Genomic DNA, 23,764 nt, shown 5'->3' with positions numbered 1-23,764 from the left:
CAGATATCTCTCAGATTTTATTTTTACCGTTCAGCTCTCTCAACTATTTAATTTCATCACAAAAATGACATTCAATCTGACGAATTATGTACGGGATTCCAAAAGTCTCCAATATATTGTAGCAGGGGAATGACAATAATATCCGCTCATGAAATGGGGGAAATAAAATGAAAATGGTTCAACGATATCTCCTCTTGATATAAATCACCCACCAAATGCATAAACCGAATTAAAAATTAACTTTGCGATAGCGTTCGGATACAAGAAAAGACAATAAATTATCATCCCATACTCATATAACAACTAATAATAACAAATTTAAGTCCCGAAAACAAATGAAAGCACACTAGTTTGACATCTAAGATAGCCAGAGCCACAACGGAGCAAACGAGATAAATGCATATTTGCAACTGGAAGTATGACTTAGATAAAATGCAGCACCAAGCGCCATACGGGGTAAACAAACAGAAGGACGATGCCGATTGTGTTTGAGATGCCATGGCTCTTTGTCAGTGCGTTCCTAAATCCGCCTGATGCCCGGATGTGCTCTTGAAGCAGGTAGCAACCAATGAATAAGCATATGAAGACACCGATCAGGCCACCACGGACAGTGTCGGCAAAGAAACCAGGAGCAACCACCAGAAGAAGGACCAGTGATCCAGGCAACTCCAACCAATCTACTCCACCAGACAGAATAATCACATAAGAAACAATCAAGATGAATTCTTTTTCATAATTTTTTGAAACACTGTTGATCTATATAAATAGATATTTTTACTTGCATCACATTTGTTTAGCTGCAGTAGCATACATTTCTAAGAGAACCTTTTCTATGAGAGCAAGGACCAATCTTTAACACTTAGAAAAAGGGTATTCATAATACAAGAAACAACTGTCATTATATGGGTAACCTCATTTATGGATTGTAGAAATAGAACGTACCTAGGATGAATACTGAGACTACATGGGATAAGGACCTTGTACATCGTTGTATAATTTGCAACGTTGAACTTAACATTAATTGACATACAGGTCTAGCACGTCAAGAGAGAGTGGCTAAAACATGCACCTTATTTTACTAGGAAAGAACACATGTTCCGCTGGTCTTTCTAATACATTAGGCAGAGCAGTAAAGAAGAGAATCAGGGACAACCTGAATATGAGTAGAAATTGGAAATCATGATTAGGACTTTCCTGCCACATTCCGAGATCTAGGTAGGAAGAAACCCCAAATGCTCAGATGATTACAACAGTGACATCCCTAAATTCTTATTAAGTGAAATGGCATAACATCTAAGTATCAGCAATAATTGACCAGATAAAAATCAAAACATCCCATTAGCAATTTTTGACCCACAGTAACGCCAACCTAGATCTTTAACTGTGGTACTCCAGAGTCCAGAGGAAACAAAAATGCATAAAGATTTCACAGATACAACCTTCTCTTTCTGATTGTGGGAAAATAAGAATGAAAAAAGCGATCGAGAACAATAGTGGTTGCAGAAATCATTTACCAGAAGTGGTTGCATGACAGCCACTGAGAACAATAGTGCTGTACATATTTAAACTAGAATATGATCTAACTGCACATTATGCAAGAACAGACAAGCTATGATGAAGATATTGAGTGCAAAGTAAAAGAAATTACATAGTTAATAAAACTAGAATATTAACAAAAGCATACCAGGGAAACGGTGAGGAAAGAAGAGTCGCAGCACAACCGCAATGAATGCAATCCATTTCCCAACTTCTCCTCTGCAGAGAATTTGATAATTAAAGAAGTGCAGTAGGAATTAAATTTAAAGATATGAGTAATCCCATAATAAAACTAAACAACAAAATCTATTTGGAACAACTTTATTACAGAATTTAAAGTTTCACAGAATTTCACAATATGTATTTTCAAATTAGGTTTGCGACTATCTCGCTATAACAAATTTCACAATATGTTCTTTCATCAAACCACTTTTTGGCAGTCATAGTGTTTAAAATTGTTACACTTACTGCAGTTGATGATCCAATAATCCAAAAGAAACATTTACAATCTCTCAACTCCGCTGTCTCCCTGTGGTATACCATCACTTACATCATTGTCCTATAACAGAGTCGCTTCAGATATCAGATATTACCTGTAGCTTTTCTTTTTCTTTTTTCCTTTTTTTCTCAGTTTTGATTAGACCTTCCACTCCTAATATCTCCCACTAATCACTTACTTTAAAAGATTGCCTAATATCGTAACACAATGAACTTTGAAACATACATCTAAAGAAAATATATAAGAGTGATAACCTCAAAAGTGAAAATAGTACAGAGGGGAGGCTCAGGAAAATGTAAGGAATTAAAAGTGAAGTCAGCATATTGGTCTTCCAGTTCGTCCGATCCAATATCAAAAGATATCTGCAAGAACAGAAAATAGAACGAGTTGTTAAATGTGGTATATAATTTATATCAGAATATATGTGGCCTCATATGAAAATACAGTCATAATCTTGACTAACAAGGAATTTTTTCAGAGAGCAGAAACTTATGTACTGTGTTAAAAGCTATATTCCATTGGATATTGCTTCTTAACAATATGCACCTTAGAAAAAAATAACGAACTACAACACTTTCCATGTAATCTACAAACATCAGGAGTTTCTCGGGCGATTTATATCCCTTGCCATCCATCTCCGGAATTAAAATGGTCATTAGGATGATAAAACAAAGCTCATATAAAATATAGTTGTTTTAGGAGTCGAAAAAAATATTGGGAAAAAAGCAGCCCGAATCAACAAATTGATGTAAAAACAATTACACAAGAATACAAATTTGCCACTATGTCATTCATTTCACTAGTCCCAGCAAATGGGAATTCACATAAATCCAGACAGTATCCCTTTTTTCCTTAAAAAGAGCCATCTCTCAGAGTAATGCTATGCCCATATAGGCCAGATCTATTGATATCTCAAGAAGAATTATACTATAATATCTACTATTCCATCTTAATAGAAATTGACTGAAATCAAGCGACTCAATTGAAACAACCAGAAGATCGCTCTACGAAGAAAGCTAGCAGTACAGGTAAATCTGACAGCATGCTGATCAAAAGAATTTTTTGCTTTATTTAACTGAAGAAACGGAAAAAGAAAGAAAGAAAGGAAGTTGATATCTCCCTAAAGCGAAGCAAAAAACCAATCACTCTTTCCAAATCGCAACCGATAAAGACACAAAAAGTTCACCAAATCAAAAACCATAACCTGATCTAAACTTCAAATCAACAAATTCTGCAGCCGTACAAGGAATCGAAATCCTTACATAGCCGCGAAAGAAGCGAGGAATTTGAGGAACGTGGTGCCGAATCCGAGTCCGCTTCCGAGCTGGAAGGCGTGGTTGGTGAGCTTCCTCACTGCGGCGCCGAGCTCCTTCAGATCCGACTCGATGAGATTGCCGCCGACCTCGTCCGTCTTCATTGCCAAGTACGCCATCTTACCCATCGCCTCCCAAAATTTCTCTATCGAATTCCAATTACAAGGATGAGAGAAGGAGAGAAGTTGATTGACAAAATTCCCAAGTGAGAGAGAGGTGTAAGTAGGAAAGGAAGGGGGGGCGGGTCGTTTTTCGTGCTGAGATCTTTCACGGTTGCCGACGGCCACGTGGAAAGATAGGAAGAGGAGCGAAATCGACGTTGTCGCATCCCGCGGGCTTCCGATCCGTTTGACTCGCTTAAATTCTCATCCATCTGATCGTTTTTTTTTTCCCAGGAGATCCGATCAAATTTTTTTTCTTCCTGCCATATGGACCGTTAGATGTAAGAAATGCCGATCCTCTACAGCCTAAGTCGCTGAAAACTGTTGCATCCGCAATATGCCAGCTCTTAATTAGCTGTTTCTTGATCGGATGAAATGCATTTAACTCTTTGTTACTAGTTTAGTAAATAAGATAAAGTTTCTCGTTAAATAACATAAGATCTGGATAAGCCCAGCAAGCAATTGAATTCCGTACTTTGTTTCTTATTTAGCTGTCGCACGCTCGTGAGACTCAATAATTCGACGACAATCGACATAACACGTGGTCGCAAATTATTCATTTTCAAGAGCATAGGCCAGGTGGCAGTGTAGTTTCGGTTTGTCCTTTTCGTAATAAAATAGCTGGGAATATTTTGCCCCACTCATTATGGACTTATGGTCCCTTGGACGTAATCATTGTAGAGGAAATGTCCTTATAATTGTTGAGAGCCTTTTAGTTGTCACATAGTTATGTTTCCGAGAAAGATATTTAGGCCTTGTACCAATCCACCTAGCAAGTGGGCCCCTTTTAGACTAGCCTCCCTCCATCGTCGAAGGATAAGCAGTGGGCCGGCTCATGTTGGGCTTATCAGTCTCCCTCCCTAGGCAAAAGGACGTCTCACGGGCCACGGCCCATTTAGTCTCACATCGGGGGCATCGAGATGGTAGTAAATCTAATTTATAAAATCCCCCCTCTCGTACCAATTTTGGGGGTTTGAATTTTTCCTCTCCTGAGGAGAAATGACAAATTAACCAGTCTCCGATTACTTACCCCGTCTTCACGGTCACCTTACGATTCCGAAGACGAGCCGCACCGCTGGATCTACTGTCGTAAGCGATCACCCAAAGTGGAGGTAAGTGTTTAGGTAACTATGTACATCTTTGATCAATGGACATGGTTAAGAAGCTTAGTAGCCTTCTATTCTATTCCTGAACAGGTGCGAATGTCTTGATCTCTAAAAGCAACTGGTTCCCTATGTAAAGGCTTGGTCTTGGCAGAAGTCCATTGTAAGAAGGAGACATTGATTGATAGATAGAGACGAAGACCACTCTGATATGTTGATTGTTCTTCAACATCCTCCTGTTTATACTCTGGGTACTCGTAGTCTGGAGAAGTACCTAAAATTTGATATGGCCCTGGACAGGTTCTTGCTCTACTCTTTCTCTCATATACTTTGTTCTACTTTTATTTTGGAGAATTTAATGTTGTTGTGCTAAACTAGACCATGCTTTCCTCTTTCTATCAATTTGACAGGTTGAACTCAAAACTATAACCTGATTAATTGCATTTCACATCTGACGTATTATATGAAAGGATCAATTGGACTGTAATATACTGATTGACTGAGAACGATGATTTTATGGTTTCTCACTATGTAAGTGAATCAAATTCTATATTTTGATTACTATAAAAGTATAGAGCCAACACTAGAGAGCCTGAGTTCTTCCATTGATTACATTTATTAGGTTATTATAGAAGTACTCTATAAAGAAAATTAGTCCCTTCTCCATTATTTATTCATTTTTAGAAGAATTTCGGGTATTACTATGTAATAAATTGTGTATGTGCATACCTTGTATAATTTTATTGTATTTCTACCGAGGAAATGAGTTGTTTGTCTTTCTTGTTTTGTCCAAAGTTTACATCTTTGAACCCATTTCCAATACTTCTAGTTTGACACTTGATGTTTTTCTCTAACTTGAACTCCTTTTAACAAAAGTATTCCATTGAGAAAATAGAAATTTCCAGGGATCAAAGAGAGAAAGAAAACAAGAACGTTATAGGCTAATACTTTATTTCCAAAAGGAAAGAACAAGAAATATCTGGTCATGATATAGTCGTCTTATTTTGTTTTTGTTGTTCGCTTCTTATAGTGTTCCTTTGTCTTTCTCCTTAGCTTGTTATGTACCCTATCCTCAATCTGCGGTATCACAAAATGGATCTACATCGGTACCTTAGGTCGCTCGAAGAAGTAATTATTCGAGTTCTTTCATCAACCTTTTCTATCAAGGCATCAAGAATGGAGGGTCTTACCAGAGTTTGGGTAGGTACGTCCATGTTCTTTTGTGAGAATTTTTGTCCTCAATTATTTATTCGTCGATCTAATCTTTACATGCCTATCTATCTAGGGACTTCAAGTTATCTAGACTAGGTAACGAAAAGGGCTCCAAAAGAAATCATGAACTTTTACAACCAGGTGCCTTTTGACATGAACCCTCTTCAAATTGATAGCATCATAGCATGTCCGTCATTAAACCAAAACAATTAATAGAGGTACTCTTCACAAAAGGTACCACGCTTGTTGGGGATTGAGTAGAACCTTAAACTCTCACAGACAGAGTTAAAGCTCAGTTGTTTGATGTTGCTCTTATTTGATGCCTCCTACATTTGTCATCTTGAAACATAAACTTTGTTGCTTCTTTGTCTATATGATAGAGCTTGAAGATAGAATCCTCATGATACATGCTTTCTCCTTCCCCTGTGTTTTAATTTTTCCCCATCTTTTTCCTGCATTCTTATGTTCAGTAACTAGGTATTAATTCAAGAAGTGCTGTTGCTTCTAACAGTTTCATTTTTTGTGTTTTGCTATGAAATTATCAAGGAAACCAGAAGGTTGCTGCAATAGGGATTCGTGTGTCTCAATGGGAAACTTATCATGGCTTGGCGGTGAATGTTACCACAGACTTAACCCCTTTTCAGTATATTATTCCCTGTGGCATACGCGATCGCCTGGTTGGTACTCTTAAGGAGTTCCTGACAATGACATCCGATGCAAGCAAAGATGAATATAAGATATTAATGGACATCACCCATGACGCCTTAATTAAAGAATTTTTTGAAGTTTTCCAGCTTTCTCTCGAGTGCAAATCAACCTCTGATTTAGACTTTATTGTAGATCATGAAGGTTTCTCACATCAGGAAGACCAAAAGGCAAACCGAGTTGCATAACAGTTCAGGTATATGGTCAGTGATCATGCTGTATGGATTCACAAATTTTGCCAAGTATTTCAATATGCTGTGTACACTGTGCAGCTCAAATATATGAGACAGACAAGTAAAAAAAGATCTTTGCTTCCACGCAAGAAAGGGAAGCAATCTTTTAAAGCTTAAGTTTCTTAGGAAATTACGATGCTGCAAGCTCATCTTATATGGTCACCATTTGTTGCTCGCCAATGCAATTGATATTATAGAGCAGAGAAAGAGAACATCTCAAGCACTTAAGAGGAAAGAATACATGGAACGTAGAGCATATATGAATTATAGCACGCGTTCTTCTTTGAAATTTGCAAATGTAACAAGCTACAGACTGAAACATATATCCGATTAATTTACACGATATTATTTCCTTTCAGATTTGGATCTCATTTCTGCAGCTCTAATAATATCAATTTGTTGATTTATTTGTAAATATTTTGTTTTACCTTCTATTGAATATTTTGAAGGGAAAAATTGTAGCTAGCGATCTTCTTGCCAGAGTCAGGTTTATATTCATTTGATTATCGGATTATTTTTATAATTTAATGAGAAAAGAAAAGAAAGACACAATAATCTTTCGCCTTTGTAGATGTCTTGGCTGTTGGAGGTTATTTTGGTAATCCCCTTGTAATCAATCTATCCATAACATCTTGCAATTTAGACCCCAGACGCCGCTACTGCTTCTCCACCCTCCTGTGACATGATTCCCGGTTCTGCAACATCTCGATTTCTCCATTTCCTTACGCCTACCAAGGTGGGCACTTTGGAATCTCGCCCATCAAAGCGCACAAGACACCGCCCATTCTGTTGCTTTCCTCAAGGGAATACAACTCCTTTAATTGTAGCAGATTCCAGTTCCACTGCTACCAGGAATTCGCCGCACAAGCTTTATCACTCGAAAGGCGCGTATCGTTCGAACCATGAGCTGGAGAGCCTGTGCATGGACGGGAACGTAGAAGCTGCCCTTCAACTGTTCGACCAATTGCTCAAGAAGGGAGCTCCAACCCAACTGCCGACTCTTTTTCTACTTCTCCAAGCTTGTGCAGAATCCCGCTCCTTGGCCCTCGTGAGGAGAGCCGACAAGCTCATCATGAGATCCCAGTCCAGAAGTAATACGTTGGTCATCAACAGGTTAGCGTCTCTCTACTGTAAACTGGGTGGTACTGCGGACGCTCGCCAAATGTTCGACGAAATGCCACAACGGAAGAAGCCTCCTAAAGTTTCTCCAAATGGACAAGGTAGTGTTGATCCAAAGAGGAGGGAGGCATATGCGAAGGTGAGAGAGTTACATGAGGAGATCAGGGCTGCCGGGTACGTGCCGGACACCAAGTACGTGCTGCACGACATCGACGAAGAGGCAAAGGAGAACGCACTGATGTATCACAGTGAGAGATTGGCCATTGCTTACGGGCTAATTAGCACGCCACCAGGGACGACGCTTAGGATCATGAAGAACCTCAGGATTTGCGGCGACTGCCATAATGCCGTCAAGTTCATGTCCAAGGTCGTGGAGAGAGAGATCATTGTGAGGGATAACAAGCGTTTCCACCACTTCAGAGATGGGATTTGCTCTTGTGGGGATTATTGGTGAGATATTTACGAAGATGTCAGCTGCAGGCAGCAGCATTTGGTAAAATTGTTTCCCCTCTTAATTTTCGTTGTGCCAAAAATCAAAATCAATGAAGTCTGCTGACAAAAAGTAACGAATTGGTCCTTTACATTCCACCATTTTACCACTTGTTTAGTCTGAAGAAAATATGCATTTGGGCTATTCTGCTGCTTCTTGAACCTGATGTACAACAAGAACCATCTCATAGATACCCTGAAGAAATTAACTAATTCTTTTCTTCCATAAAAATCTGAATTCAAATAAGTAAATTCTAATATTACAAAAGTGAACAAAAAAGAATTAAATGATTTCGAAATCATGGACTCTGCTCAACGTGAGGTTTCCGCGGCGGCGCCACCACCGTTCTCTGCTGCGAGTCACAGACTTGGGTCCGAAATTTGCACCCGAACCTTCTCGTCACCATAGAACCCCAAGTTCCCTCCACGGCCGCACCGCCGCCGCCACCCCTGCGGTCCATCTTCTCTATCGCCTTCCTCATCAAGGAGCACTCCTTCTCCAGCTCATTCACCCTGCTCCTCATGCTATCCATATCCAGCCGCAGCACTTGGTTTCCCCTCATCGCCGCCCGCCTACGACCCGATCCCACATCCCCTTCTTCCTCCTCCGCCGCCTCCGTTGCCATTATCGTCCCCGCAATGGCCCGCCGCAGCTGCAGCTGCTCGAAGAAGAGGACCTGCACCACCGCCCGCAGTGGAAGCCTCTCGTTCTGCGCCGCGTGGGTGCACGCCTCCAGCGTCAGCTTCTGGCAGTCCATCACACCGGCCACTCTCTCCCTCTCTTCCTCCGCTATGCCTGGGTGCGCCTAATGTAACCAACCGATAAGACTACCGGTCAATGTTTTTTGAAATCCAAAATTACGGGTCGAAATGTAAATTCTAAAACGTGCAGGGTGTGAACTGTAAATAATGATTCATCTAACGAACCTTGAGGTAAATATCGACGGCCCGATAGAGCCCATCATCGAATACCCTTGCTTGATCCGGCAGCGCCAGCGCAAGGTCGCAGAACTTACCCGGCTTCAGGTTACCGTCCGACGCGATCTCCGCCAGGTACCCGTCCACTAGCTTCCCAACCGCTGTGAGAGCGCGGGTATCGTTGCCCCTCTGTGACCGTACTGAGCCCTCCTCGGCTGCCCCGGTCGCCGAGCTCTCCTCCAGGTTCTCGAGGAAATGCTTCAAGATCCTCTCCACGCAGTCCACGTCGTAGAGCGTCTCCACGAGGTAGGAATAGCTCGGCAGCAAAAGATCGTCCACTGTCGCCTTCTCCAGCTGCCATGCGATCTTCCGCTCCAGTGCGGTTCTAGAATCCTCGGAGGCGTTGAGTATACTGACGGTCCGAAGCAGCCCGAAGAGGAATCGGACGGTGGCGGTGGGCCCGGAGGTCTTCTCCTGTGGAAGGTTGGAGATCACGGTCTCCAGGAGCTCTCTCTGCTCCTCCTCCGATGGTGTGATGGATGGCGCGTGGTGGCGATTCGATCGCGAGAGGCCCGGGAATGATCGCTTAGCGTAGGAGATCAGGGTTCCCTCTATGAGATCGGAGCTCAGATCCTGAGATCTCATGGCAGAGATCACGCGCTTGTAAATGGGGAGGCTGAGGACGGCGAGGTCCTCGAACCACGTGTCGCCTGCGGCGGCGGATACGGCGGCAGAGGAAGACCTGGTCCCGCTCTTGCGGCGGATCCCGGCGTCGATTCCATTCCAGATCCCGGCTGCGGAGGCCGAGATCTTGGACTCTTCCCCTGTGATCGGCCAACCGAAGAGGGAGCTCGGATCGGAGGAGCCGGCTTTGGCGGCGATGGCTTCAATGCATCGCTGCGTGATGCCGAGGTCCTCGGCCTGGGGGACTAGATCCTCGCAGGACTTGAGGGCTTTCACCGATTCCTTGATGTTTCGGAGCACGGACTGGGCGAGGAATCGCTCGGTTCGGGCGATGAGGTTCTCCTCCGCGAATTCCTCCGTCATCTCGAGGTACTCGGCAGCGCAGCGGAGTGGAGCAATGTTCACCGCCGTCATCTCGATCTTGACGCCGTAGCAAAACTTGGCGGCGATCTCAAATGTCTCGGAGCCGCCGGGGAAGTCGGGGAGCGCGATGCTGTGTAAGTCCTCCTCTTCTTCTTCTTCTTCGATCTCTTCCTCGTGCTGCTTTCCTTCCTCCTCTTCTTCTTCTTCTTCCGTAGTTTGCCATCGAGCTCCAACGTTAGGGTGTTGCTCCCGCTCAGTTATCAACTGGTTCAGCTTCTTGCTCTTAGACATCAAAGGGAACTGTAACAAAAGAATCAGCATTGGGAAATAGATATCCTAAATGGAGTTTTCGAATTAGAGATTACCTTGTGGAGATGGAAGCTCATCTCTCCCACTTCGATCACCACATCGCTCGGCAATCCAGTAGTACAAAACCTAAAGAAGAAGAAAGATGATCAAAGGGTACGAGAAAACGAGAAAAAGATAGATAGGGAAGAAAAAGAAAAACAGAGCATACCACGCCTGGCCTCTGGAGCTGAGTTTCTCGGACGCCATTAATTCCTCTCCACAAATCCCAAACCTTTCCTTCAAGCTTTAGCTGAATCCTAAGCCATTACTACGTCTCACATAGGAGGAGGAGAACAAGGTTGTACGAGTAATGGCGGGGGGGGGGGATGGTGCGCCTGGTGCGAATCAGAGAAGAAAAGTAAAAGAAATTGTTTTCTAAGTGGGAGGGGATTCCAAACGAGAGAAACGGGACAAAGGGCGCTCGAACAACGTCGCATTAAAAGCAATCACTCTACTTAATTTATTAGTAACTATGTTAATTTTTAATGTTTTTTGGCGTGGTAAAAGGAGTAACTTTTATCGGCCAAAGTTACTTCAGTATGCTTACTGCTCTTCTATTTTTGATGTAAAATAAATAGAACTTTGTGGGTCTTTTTCTGGCAATCCAGGGTTCATCAATGCTCATCCACCACTGCCGCAGCGCATTAATGGCACTAGTCGAATAAAAGCTTGAAGCTTTAAAAGACGGGAAGAGAGAGGAAGGAAAGCAAGGATGAGAGAGAGGAGGTATTTATCTCGTTTTCCCAGCTCGTGTACTTTTTTTTACCCCTAATAGTACATATCGTAGATTAATTTAACATTATCCGCTAATAATATGTTTATTGACTGTACACAAACTATCACATGGCAGCATATTAGAGGTTGATGAGAGTAGGTGTATAATAGAGCAGGCTCTGTTCAAGCTTGGAATAAAATTAGTTTAAAAGTCTAACCTAAAATATCAAACTTGAATTGATTAAATTCAATTCTAGCCTATTTCGACATGGGCCGGCTATTTTGAGCTGCTTTAATAAACAGATTTAAATATATTTCAAATTAAATTTGATTCTAGCATGAATCAAGCTCAAATCAAGTTTGTCTTGAATTTAGTTTGAATGGAATGTTGGATAGCCTACACTTAATTAAATTAAATTAAGCATATAACTATATTATTATTATTATTATTATTATTATTATTATATATAGAGCTTTATCAAGGCGAGCTACTTAAGCCGGCATGAACTCAAGCTCGGCTTGAAATAAAATTCGAGCCTAATCTAATTAATCTAAATTTAATTCATTTTAAATATGAGCCTTAGTTGAGAGAGAGAAATTATTATGTGCAACATAATAATCTGCAGTGTGTCTCGCTAATCTCATCAATAAATACAAGTGGATCACTGGCTTGGACAGCTTTGACGATAAATTATTCGTGTACTTGAAATATACCTATGTGATCATTAACTTCCATGAGACCTTTCAACCGAAGATTTAGTTCTCCGAATTCGAGTTTAGATAGTCTAAATTATAGCCTGGCAGAAAGATTAACCGCGATCTTGGTTTATTGTGGCACCAAGATTCCGATGTCTCATCTGAGACAGCACAACCTGGACACACAGTATTAATAATATTCTCTAAACTTACTTTAACGGTCAACTTGACCGTTGTTTTTGAGTTTAAAGATTCACAATACTCATAAAGAAGTAAAAGAGACGTATAACTGTTTGCCTAATATGTCATTGTTCTAACTCTTCTATCAACAGCTATCGTGCAATTATGACATATAGTATTAGTTTGTCTTTGCCAAATCGGATGCTTGATATCGCTGGGCTTCAAATTAATATAATTCATGTCCCAGTCAAGATCATGATCAATTGAGATGCAAACCATCCATGGATACATCTTAGAATTTGGAGCTCTCATGAAAAATTAATTGGGAGTTGAATAGCTAGCTAATAAGTCCAAAAATGCAAGAAGGAAATTTTGTACAGGTAATATTATCTCAATGGTTGTGCTGTCTGCAATTATTTCATATAGTCAGAGCAACCAAAGAGACTGGGAAGCAAACAAGATGTGGGGATAAGTGTCTTTACTTTTAGGAGCCTTGGTAGAAGAAACTGCTACGACCTACTTGGTTCTAAAGTGCTTTCCTTGTTCTTTCTTTCTCGCAATGATAAGCTTTCACCCCCAACTTTTTTGCACACCAATGAGTCATGCAGTTATGCATGCTTGGTGATAACTCATCAAAAGCTTTATTGCGAACTCATAAATATTCTGTCAGTTTCCACTTTCTTTTCTTTTATCCATATGACATTTTTGTGTCTTCCCTGCTTCCTATGTACGATTATCTTGGGAATCATGCAGATTATGAGTGATTTAGCTGTTCTTTTATGTTTCTTTATGATCAAGCAATTCTTTGCAGACGATGAGTTATTCTTTCCTTTAGAGAGCAAAGTTTTCCTTTTAGAATGTCAGGTGACAAGTTGCTGTAAACTAAATATGTTAGCGAGTTAGAATCGATCATATTGGAAAAAAGAAAATTAAAATAGAAGAGGTTTATACCTTGGCAAAGAACCCAAAACATGCGAACTCTAATTTATGTTACTGCCGTTAACAAAAGCTGACTCATTTTGTTTGTTCCTCGGTTACGTTTGAATCTTGTCTTTTATGTATTAATGTGTAAAGTGATCTTTTAACCTTCACAGTTGACCCCGGATGAACTGGACAATTCAGGTCTCACTGGGTAACGATTATGCCTAGTTTGGTGAAACTCCTCGACAAATTAGGCTTTATGTGCTTATGCTAGAGTCATTTTTTTCTTTATCTTATTGAAAATATTTCAGATCATGTGTAGTATTCTTGTAAATGCTATAGACAAGTAAAATATCTTATAAGGCAAGCTTGTATCTGATTATTTAGTTTACATGATGGCTATTAACTTTTCATGTACTATAACTTTATCTCCGCTAATAGTCACCACTCACCACAATTTTATGTACTATATTTCTATTCATGTCACGTAAAATATTTTTTAAAGTGTATTTATGAGTACACTAACAAAGAACCAGTAACAGTAGCGCTACTCTATTAGCGTCCAAGTATTAATCACACAGCTGTTAATTAACTGAGCCAATCAAATAGTGGTGAAAGAAGGATTTCCAAATCTAGCAGCTTTATACAATTTGGATCTTTCTTTCTCAGCCCTATTCTCTTTTATGGATCTGAGAAGAGCCTATTATTGCTGAATTTTTTCAGACAAGGGGAAGTGGAGACAATTTTTCCAGACAATCAAAGGGAAACAACTTGACATGCATAGGTGGCAACCAACAGCTTCGCCAGGACCATTCATGAGCAATATAATTTTTTTTCAGGTATGCCTTGTGAGCAAACAGTGATTACTACTGTTCTTTCTTGTCTTTTAGAGTCACACCTAGTTATTTATTCCTTGCTCACTGTTCATATCTGGTGCAAATTGTGAGTATGAGTATTAGGTTTTTTTTGAGAATTTTATAACCAGGAATGCAAACGTACGCCCAAACCTAAACACTAGAACAAATAAATAGAAGATTAATTACGTATTGATCGCTTTTATATTAAGTGGACAGATACATCCCTGAAACTTTTTGATGTAGTTTCTTCCGTTAATATTTTTTATTAAAATTTTGATAGAAATGATTTAAAACATTTGACTAACTTAATACATAAATAAAATGCCCCAACCTTCTAACATTTTCTTTCATCTTCTTGCTTAGTGGTATTTATGACAACTTCTCCGAGTATCAAATTCTAAATCGATCTTTTAGGGATTCAAATGCCCATCTATATCTAGAAAAAAGTTTTCTACATGACGTAGTGTGAGTATATTGTGATTAGAGTTCGCTCGTTATCCAACCTAATTATAGGGTTGATCCAATTATCCAATCTTATTATCATAAAAAGCTAATCTCATCGTCCAATGCACAGTTTATGGGCTAATAGATTATTGCTGAAATTTATATCCACAATAAAGAAAGAAAAGCATGAGAGTGGAGAGAGTAAAATGAGCTATCTATTTTTAGAGATAATTTTTTTTAGATTTTTTGAACCATTGAATTTTTTTAGAGTAAAATGAGACTTTTAAAAAACTGATTCTCGACGGGGAAGAAGATAAAATGACAAAAGTGCTCCTCCACTTATAATAGTATTTGGATATATTAATATTTTTTTCTTTTTTCCCCTCTGAAATAAGAATATAAATATTACAAATTTAGTCAACTGCATATGTTGCATAACAATTTAAGGCTGTCAAAATAAATGAGCAGCTCGGGCTTGGCTCGATCCGAATAGAGCTAAGTCGAGCCCAAGTCAAATTAGAAGGCTTGAAATGCTCGGCTCGATAAGCTCGGTATATAAGCCATTCTCAAATTAGAAACTCTAGCCTCAACTCCCAAGTCCCGATTTCCAAATATAGCCATTCAACTCTTCCTAGTTCTCCCTCAGTCCTCACTCGCTCGATCGCTCTAATCCTTTTTCTCCACTATCCGCCCGTCGCTTCGTTCTTCTCCATCGTCGGCCCACCTTCTCCTCTTCTTCCCTTGGCAAGCTAGCTCCTCCTCCTTCTCAAGTCGTCGCTTTGTGTTCATCTTCCTCCTCAAGCTGTCGTCTCAGACTTCGTCTGGCTCGACTCGAGCTCAACTCGAGTTTAGCTGAGCCTGAGCTAAAGCTAGCTCACTCGGCCTCACCTCGTTTACACCCCTAATTACCGTACTTATAATACATTCGTACAATTCTTGCACTTCACATTCACTTGCATTTTACGCATGCATACATATTTACTCTCAAACACACGTTCACATAACGATCCACTAAAACTTGATTAGGAAAACCTCTAATAATTGACCACTAATTCGCATATTAATATAACAGTAAACTAATTTAAGGCTAACAATTATAATTTCAAGTATACACCATCCACCACTTTCAGATCGATTGCACGATCGCTGTAAGAAAGAAATAAAGAAAGAAAGAACCACCACAGGCGTCATTTCAAGTCCTCTGCCTTTCGAGACCAAAAACGCATGGGAAGGGAAAGATGGAGACGAGGACGAGGAAGGTTGCCACAACGCCATCTGGAAGGGAGACTTTTCAAATAATAATGTGAAAGTTTAGATATAGGCGACAAATGTGTCCCCTGCGAGGTGGCTCAAGCTTGTAAAAGTCTTCAGCTCTTAAAAGTTTACTAGACATGAGTCGGGTTATTGAATGTGGCCGGTTAAAACATTATTCGATCAAAAGATAAATATACGTGATAGACTTTTCTGTTTTTCTTAAAACACTTTGATTTTCTTAATTATTATTATTTTTTTACTTGCCCGACGATATTAATAGAAAACAGGAAGATGATTATTTTATTTTCAACTTTTATACTTTTTTTTTTCTTCTAAAATATGAGTAGGTAGTGTTAACGGAAAACATCATGACAATTTTCTCTTAGTTTTATCTTTCTTCTTCTCAAAATAATAGGAAAATAAATCTTATAAAAAGGGTCAATGTGTTACAAAAATAAATAAAAAAATAAAAAAGGTCTTGTAGTTCAAATAGTCTAGGAATAATAACCCTTTAATTAAGCCCACATTTATATGAGTTACAAGAAGAGATACTTGTTGATCTATGTTTTACTTTTATTACCTAATAAAAGAAGTAAGACAATAAAAAACAGCAAGAAACGAGATGTGAACTAATAGTTCTCACCACGTACTCCAAGTTGAACTTTAAACCTTAGTACTAGATCAAGCTCGGATGGCTTTTTGACTTGGAAGCACTAGATCAAGCTCGGATCATGGACGACTAAGAATAGCCTATTATATGCAGCCAACGAACCTATTGGACAATGACATCTGTGGTTTCTGAAAGATTATTTTGAATATAGTTAATTGAATGTAGACCTATAGAACTATTGATTTTTTCCTTCACAAAGCTTCTCTAGATGTTTTTTTTTTATTTTTTTTATTTTTGTGATAACACATAGACTACCTATACTAATAATATATCTCTAACATCTCTTTCATTATATTTCCATTACATTTTCTATTCATAATAATTTTCAATCCATAAGTTAAAGCAATTAATTTTTTTTTCTTCTATGACATATGACAGTAAAATATATTTTTAATAATATTATTCTCCATGTTTAATATGCATTTCTGCTATCTCATGCTGTCATCAGTGTCACATCTTTGTTTATTTCTTTCTTCTTCTTCAATCTAAATGGCCGCTTTGGTGAGTAACACTACAAACGGCGAACTAGTGGGCAAGTCGATGATTATTTCATAAGTAGTTGAGCCGTACTATCTCTTCCTCCATTCCGGGCCACCTGATTATTCACACACGTGCTCCGCATAAATAATAACCTTTGTCTTCCCATTCACATCTCCATGTGACTTAGAATTTAGAAAACATTGTAGCACACCTTTCGCGACCACCGGCCACTCTCTCATCTTTCACTAACTATAAATTAACCCCCCAGATCAGGCCACCACGATATCCAAAGTTAAGTATTAGATTAGAAGTTGAAGAAGAAGAAGAAGAAGAAGAAGAAGAAGAAATGGCAGCCACGGCTTCTGCCTCTTTGACCTTTTCTTCCATCCCAACTCCCTCTCGCCGCTACCGCCGGATCACCGGATCCGTATCGGAGAAGCCCGCTAGTACCCAGGCCGGATCTAAGAACCTCCCGATCCGCAAGATACCGGGCGATTACGGGCTACCTATCCTCGGCCCGCTCCGCGACCGCCTCGCTTACTTCTACCACGAGGGCCGCGACGACTTCTTCAAGTCGCGGATCCGGATCCACAACTCCACCGTGATCCGCGTCAATATGCCGCCCGGCCCGTTCGTGGCCGGCGACCCACGTGTTGTTGCCCTCCTCGACGCCGCCAGTTTCCCGGTCCTCTTCGACACGACCCTGGTGGAGAAGCGCGACCTCTTCACAGGCACTTACATGCCCTCCACCGACTTGACCGGTGGCTTCCGGGTGCTCTCCTACCTCGACCCCTCCGAGCCCAACCACGCCCCGCTCAAGAAGCTCCTCTTCCACCTCCTCTCGTACCGGTGCCACGCCATCGTCCCGGAGTTCCGCAACGCCTACGGCGGTCTATTCGACAGCCTCGAGTCCGAGATCGCGGAGAAGGGGAAGGCCGACTTCGGCGAGGCGAACGACCGCGCGGCGTTCGATTTCCTCGCGCGAGCGCTGCTAGATCGGGATCCAGCCGAGACCAAGCTCGGTCTCGACGGGCCCAAGTTGATCCTGAAGTGGGTTTTGTTCCAGCTCAGCCCGCTACTAACCCTAGGTCTCCCGAGCCTTCTGGAAGACCTCCTCCTCCACTCCTTCCGCCTCCCTCCTCCTCTCGTCAAATCCGACTACGATCGGCTAGCCGATTTTTTCCGCGAATCGGCCGGCTCGATCCTCGACGAAGCCGATCAGCTCGGGATCTCGAGAGAGGAGGCGGTCCACAACATCCTCTTCGCCACCTGCTTCAATTCGTTTGGTGGTATAAAGTTCTTGTTCCCGAGCCTGATCAAGTTGATCGGGCGGGCTGGATCGAAGCTCCACGGCCAGATAGCGGAGGAGGTCAGGTCGGCGGTGCGAGCTTGCAACGGGGGGATCACGATGAGGGCGATCGAGGAGGCGATGCCGCTGACGAAGTCGGTGGTGTACGAGGCGCTGCGGATCGAGCCGCCGGTGCCGCTGCAGTACGGGAGGGCGAAGCGGGACCTGGTGGTGGAGAGCCACGACGCGGCATACGAGGTAAGAGCGGGGGAGATGCTGTTCGGTTACCAGCCGATGGCGACGAAGGACGCGAGGGTGTTCGAGAGGGCGGAGGAGTTCGTGGCCGATAGGTTCGTCGGGGAGGAGGGGCAGAGGCTGCTGAAGTACGTGGTGTGGTCGAACGGGCCCGAGACGGAGGCGGCGACGCTGGGGAACAAGCAATGCGCGGGGAAGGACTTCGTCGTGTTCGTGGCCAGGTTGCTGGTGGTTGAGTTGTTCTTAAGGTACGACTCTTTCGAGATCGAGGTGGGGACCTCACCGCTCGGGTCCGCAGTCAAGTTGACCTCCCTTAAGAAGGCCACCTTCTGAGTTCTGAGGTGGTGGTGGCCCTGGTGGGCTACTATTTCTCCTTGCCTTTCTTTTTCATTTTTGCGGTTTTATGGAGGAGGATTTGGTAATATGGAAAGTAGACGAGGGTAGTATTAGCACTTATCAGGTACTGATGTTTCATATTAAATAAAAAGTGAGTATTAATTGGAAGAGGGGGGAGACGATGTCATGCACGTTAGGACGTGCATACAGAATACCTTTCTTATTATCAATCCGTATGGGTTGGGTTTCATCTCACTTCCTCGTTGGTTCACCAACTTAAACCAGATAGCATGGTACAGACAACTTTTAAGTAACCCTAATATATATGTACAGCCCTAAATTAGGATGCACCCCTTGTTGTCAGACATTATAAAGTAAATAAGTTTCACAATTAAAATCAGCTAACAGTTCACTCGAATATGCTCTCGATATTATGATTTAACGTTGAACTGGTAGTGAATCGCTTTCACAAAAAAAAAAAAAGTAATTTAATCTATCACTCTTGAATAGTTTAGACCCAATTTCTAAATTTATCTATCAAAAATAGATAACACTAAACTAAAATATTAAAAGAAATTTATTTTAGCCCTAAGTTAAATACTTAATTATTAAGTATTTTATTCATCTAAAAGTAAAACACCCTAACCTATCATTGTTTTAATTTTAGATAAGTAAGACGCTTACTCATTGAACATTTTAATTAGAGCTACAAGTAAAATAAACCCTCTTTTAATATTTAAAATTAAGTGTTATCTATTTTAATAAAATAAAATTAAAAATAGAGCTACTTATATAATAAGCTTAAAAAACAGACTTGTCTAATATATCGAAACAATTTGAGATAACGAAGCGATGTGCATCATGCACGTTGCCAAGAAAGACGAAGCATTTTGATAGTGATGAGTACAACGATGAAAAAGCCTCAATAATGCCAAATATCAATTCAAGTTACAATGCTGTCCAAAAATTACGTCCCTTTCCTTACTGGCCTATCTATCTTTATCCGGGCCTCCTAATAGAGATAAGATGAGCACAGGCACACTGCTCGGCCAATCTTTATCCTATACTTGACTCAAACCACCAAACATGCAATTATATTCCTCTTCCATAAACTCCAGCATGTTACCCGTTCGTTCTTGTACACCAAATCAAAAGGGTGAGTCGATAAAATGATACGATATTCTAAACTTAGAGCTTCAAGAATAACTGGGTTTTATTATTTTGATAGTTCTCCAGTTTGCACTCTTTCATAATTCACTACACTTGAATTCACATAACATAATTGGATGATGAAGAATGAGCACCTACCCGAACGGCGAATTCCCCTTTAGTAAGGGACATCTCACCGACTACCATCCACTAAAGCAGCCTAGAAAATAGACATATCAGGAGGTGGTCCATATACTGATCTCCACGACAATGGTATTACCCACTCGCTCTGCCCATGGCCTGGAAATTTCCAATCAAGAAGCTTGTCAACAATTATTTGCTTAAATCACTGCAGAATTGTGAAAATGAAAAAGGTGAACAATTACAATGACACTATTAGCTGCGACTTTAAACTGTGAAGCTTTTCTTTGATGTATACAAGCTCTATCTTATGGTTTCAACAAGTCAGAGTTATGGAAAAAAATGAATAAAGGATCTACAGAACTGTACCATGAAAGTTGCCCAGATTAACACCCAAAATTTTGCAAGCTGCCTCAGCCAACTGGAAGGAATCTGAGATGTTGTCCCCTTCAGAGCAATAGCACAGTAAACAAGTAACTTGCAGACCTTTTGCCTGATTAAATATAAGAAGTTTCCAGAAATAAGACAAAAAAGAAAATGAAAAAATATATTATCTTGAAAAAGAAACAAAATAAGATACCTTGCAGCAAGAAAATAGTGCAGCAAAAGGCAAGCCTGGATAATAGTCTTCATCAGTCAGTTGATCTTCATCACTGAGCATGTCTTCCAATAAAGAATCACCTAGAGCAAGACGAGCAAGATACTTCCAGCGCCTTTGAATTGGGTCATATTCCTCAAATTTTTTCAACCCCAACTTTTCACAATCAGAATCAGTTCCATCAGAATTGATACTTGAAACATAATACACCTGCAAATGACTGAATTTCCACACCCATATCGTCAAGAAAACACATACATCTTATGATAGAATAACATAATGGGAAAGACTAAGAGCATGATGCACATGTACAGCTCAGATACCTGGATGCATCAATCTTTTTCCTTCTACCAGCATCTAAACTTGAAAGAATAATGACATGCTTCTTTCCAATGCTGCATATGAAGTTGGCTAAATTCCTTGCATATGCAACCATCATTCCCTGTTTTAGTATCGAGCTGGTTAGGTAAATTATTGCGTGCACACGCGCACGCACACACACACACCAAAAAAACAAAACAAAAAAAACTATTTAGTAAAGCATGTCTTTGAAGATCTCAAGGAGGTATTTTGCTATAGGCACGTGAAAGCTTCCACAGTGGAGCCACGGCATTATTGTCTAAATAAGAAAAATCAATAATGCTTCCACGAGGGCAGAAAGTTTAAAAAAAATATTACTGGAACATTAAGGAACTTTATGAGATGCTTGTGAATGTTGTTTATGGAAGGTTCTGTAGGACTCCTGTCATCAACATTTAAACTTTTTGGCCCCTGTACGATGCCTATTAAGGAGTAATAATTTAATACCTAAATATAGACTTCCTATAAGCTAAATATTCCCGAAAGTGCAATTATTATATATGTACACCTTTTGGCGCTTGTAGACCTATAACCTAGTATACATCAGAACAGACGGTCTCATAAGCCACTGCAAAGGTAGCTCCATTCTCTCTTCTGGACTCTGAATAGGCAAAGATAGCTTACAAAATCTCACCTAGCTCTGATGGAATCAGACTAAAAAGGTCCTTGATGAAAGTAATTAGAGAATAGAACAGTCACTGAATGCTTCAGTCCATATTATCTTCATTAATGAACAATAAGTGTACTTTTCTAGGTAAATAAGAATATGAGGAATAAAGAACAGGTATTGCCATTTAATACCTGTCTCTGCAATATCAAACATGCAATGAACTAACCCATTTATGAGCTATTTTAATCTCTAGGGTATCTAGATAAAACTTCTGCATTTGATCAAAAATATTCTCCAGATTTATCAGCATAAAATGTTTGCAAATAACCTAACAGTGGAACATCCACTATTCATAATTGAGTCATTAAGTGTAAATGAATATTTTTTTGACAAAATGTGTAAATGAATATTAAACAACAATAACAAGAAGCAAGGACAAATGATAAATCTAAGATATAGTGAGCACTGCACAGGCATAAATTATTTTCCAAGATAAGAAGTCAAATATGCATAACACATAGTGAGCACTGACCCTGATGAATGCCTCTATGTTCTGAGTATGCGGCACACATGCATTTCTATACTAGCTTCTCTATCAGGAAAATCTAATCATTTGAGAAGTTACACATTTACACCTCTATGTTACAAAATGGCAAGAAAAATAGCAACAAGAACACTAACAATGTCGAATTGCTTGTTAACTAAAAATTAAGTTGTCTTACCTTAAGAACTGGAGATCTTTGTTGAATGAGACCCAGTGCGTGAGACGGAGACTCATAAGCTGCACTCAGAAAGCATTCTCACTGAGTGCAATTTGTCATTTCAAATTTAATTATTGGATGTAGGAAGGCAAAAACCCAAAAAACACCACTATTACACATATCTGAAGAAAAGACCAGTGACCTTGGTAACAAACATATTTGTCAAGTACCCTTAATAATTACCTCTCATTCTTAGCGAAAAAGAATTTCAAAACCATATAGTCTAATGTTCTAGATAACCAACTACCCTCACACAAAATGGAAAACCCATTTGAATATGATTCCATTTCAATCTTATTACAGAAAAAGAATTTCAAAACCATATATTCTACTGTTCTAGATAACCAACTACAATGACGCATCCTCTCAAACACCTGGCAGCCGTCACACAAAATGGAAAATTATACAACACAAAGTAGTAAAGCATTACCTTCGAGAGGAAGCGAGAGATCACCGTCGGCAACTGGTCCATACGCGTCATTTCCAACGCAAGGAAGAAGGGATGGATCATCCAAGTACCCAACTCTTTTCGCTCTAAGAGACGAGACTAAGAGATCCACGGCCAACTGCCCCACGTTCCCGATCGAGAGAGCCGGCTAGGGAATTCCACAAGAGTAAAAAAGAAAAAAAAAATTGCATCAAGAGAAGAAAAAAAAACCCAACAAAAACCCTAGAAAAAAAATCAGATGTTAAGAAGAAGAAGAAGAAGAAGAAGAAGAAGAAGAAGAAGAAGAAACGACAGGGTTAGAAGTTACGAACTAGAAGAAGAGTGGAGCAATTGGGGGAGAAGGCTTTGCCTTCTTCTTCGGCGGCGAATTCCATCGGACGACTACTATTTGTGCTTCCTTCGCTGCTTCGCTAGTCGGCTCTCTGTGGCTTTAGACTTTAGAAGCAAGTTAAAACTTGAGCTCCCTTTAAAAAAGGGCCGGCCCACCCAAGCTCAATAGTTCAGGCCACCGTCGGATGAGCGCCAGCCAACGTATCATGACCGTCCAATAGGCAGCATAGATTGAAACATAATTTTTTTTTGCAGTAGGATTATAGGCTAGTCTTTGAACAGCTGAGCTAACTTTATTATATAAAAAAGAGCCACAAGGTACACATAATCTTTATGATGAGTAGATAAAAACTAACCAGTATAATTATACCAGTAGCTTAAAAGCTTAATTTTAAGAACTGTAGCCCTAACATTTTTCGATTATTAATTTTTTTGTCATAATATTCAAAAATTAGTTACAGGAATTGAGACAGACTTAAAAGATTAATTACATGTACATCAAACTTCACGGAAAAGATTAGCAACACACCAAAACATTGATCAGCATAAAACTATACATCAAGGTAATTAATTTGCTCAGCTAGGGGCA

At 40.3% G+C, this 23,764-nt stretch overlaps 5 protein-coding genes and 2 long non-coding RNA genes across 10 annotated transcripts; 4 read left to right on the top strand and 3 right to left on the bottom strand.

The window, feature by feature from the left end:
- Positions 1 to 216: 216 nt before the first annotated feature.
- On the bottom strand, positions 217 to 3,911 carry LOC140796649 (cold-regulated 413 plasma membrane protein 2-like). Its single transcript, XM_073149723.1, has 4 exons — positions 3,298 to 3,911; positions 2,290 to 2,397; positions 1,685 to 1,755; positions 217 to 677 (listed from the first exon to the last, which is right to left on the bottom strand). Exons 1-4 carry the CDS (start codon positions 3,474 to 3,476, stop codon positions 424 to 426), a joined length of 612 nt encoding a protein of 203 aa, XP_073005824.1. The 5' UTR covers positions 3,477 to 3,911; the 3' UTR covers positions 217 to 423.
- A 565-nt stretch (positions 3,912 to 4,476) lies between these two features.
- Positions 4,477 to 7,120, top strand: LOC140796815 (uncharacterized). The gene is made up of 5 exons (XR_012110539.1): positions 4,477 to 4,621; positions 4,706 to 4,912; positions 5,666 to 5,816; positions 6,371 to 6,725; positions 6,802 to 7,120. It is a non-coding gene; the product is annotated as an uncharacterized lncRNA (long non-coding RNA).
- Positions 7,121 to 7,242: 122 nt separating this feature from the next.
- LOC140796813 (pentatricopeptide repeat-containing protein At4g14050, mitochondrial) lies at positions 7,243 to 8,462 on the top strand. Its single transcript, XM_073149944.1, has one exon. It carries the CDS (start codon positions 7,445 to 7,447, stop codon positions 8,333 to 8,335), a length of 891 nt encoding a protein of 296 aa, XP_073006045.1. The 5' UTR covers positions 7,243 to 7,444; the 3' UTR covers positions 8,336 to 8,462.
- Positions 8,463 to 8,575: 113 nt separating this feature from the next.
- On the bottom strand, positions 8,576 to 11,329 carry LOC140796811 (BTB/POZ domain-containing protein At5g66560-like). Its single transcript, XM_073149942.1, has 4 exons — positions 10,853 to 11,329; positions 10,701 to 10,770; positions 9,298 to 10,635; positions 8,576 to 9,176 (listed from the first exon to the last, which is right to left on the bottom strand). The coding sequence occupies exons 1-4, from the start codon at positions 10,888 to 10,890 to the stop codon at positions 8,670 to 8,672; spliced, it is 1,953 nt and encodes a 650-aa protein (XP_073006043.1). The 5' UTR covers positions 10,891 to 11,329; the 3' UTR covers positions 8,576 to 8,669.
- Positions 10,329 to 15,974, top strand: LOC140796814 (uncharacterized). 3 transcript variants are annotated; one of them, XR_012110537.1, is made up of 4 exons: positions 10,329 to 10,469; positions 11,292 to 11,409; positions 13,918 to 14,033; positions 15,626 to 15,974. It is a non-coding gene; the product is annotated as an uncharacterized lncRNA (long non-coding RNA). The 3 variants fall into 3 exon arrangements; XR_012110538.1 differs by having other exon boundaries at positions 15,680 to 15,783; XR_012110536.1 differs by lacking the exon at positions 15,626 to 15,974 and having other exon boundaries at positions 13,918 to 14,127.
- A 662-nt stretch (positions 15,975 to 16,636) lies between these two features.
- On the top strand, positions 16,637 to 19,033 carry LOC140796812 (allene oxide synthase 1, chloroplastic-like). The gene has a single exon (XM_073149943.1). The coding sequence runs from the start codon at positions 17,246 to 17,248 to the stop codon at positions 18,773 to 18,775; it is 1,530 nt and encodes a 509-aa protein (XP_073006044.1). The 5' UTR covers positions 16,637 to 17,245; the 3' UTR covers positions 18,776 to 19,033.
- Positions 19,034 to 19,646: 613 nt separating this feature from the next.
- Positions 19,647 to 23,311, bottom strand: LOC140796809 (uncharacterized). 2 transcript variants are annotated; one of them, XR_012110535.1, is made up of 8 exons: positions 23,157 to 23,311; positions 22,828 to 22,993; positions 22,359 to 22,417; positions 20,990 to 21,108; positions 20,649 to 20,886; positions 20,438 to 20,561; positions 20,087 to 20,227; positions 19,647 to 19,913 (listed from the first exon to the last, which is right to left on the bottom strand). XR_012110535.1 is itself a non-coding variant. In XM_073149941.1 (7 exons), exons 1-7 carry the CDS (start codon positions 23,217 to 23,219, stop codon positions 20,148 to 20,150), a joined length of 849 nt encoding a protein of 282 aa, XP_073006042.1. In that variant the 5' UTR covers positions 23,220 to 23,311; the 3' UTR covers positions 19,647 to 20,147. The 2 variants fall into 2 exon arrangements, 1 of the variants encoding a protein (XP_073006042.1); XM_073149941.1 differs by having other exon boundaries at positions 19,647 to 20,227.
- Between the last annotated feature and the right edge of the window lie 453 nt (positions 23,312 to 23,764).

This window comes from Typha latifolia, chromosome 10 (assembly GCF_019914945.1).
Source record: "Typha latifolia isolate L0001 chromosome 10, TyphaL0001v2, whole genome shotgun sequence".
NCBI lineage: Eukaryota > Viridiplantae > Streptophyta > Magnoliopsida > Poales > Typhaceae > Typha > Typha latifolia.
This window is presented reverse-complemented; position numbering and strand designations above follow the sequence as displayed.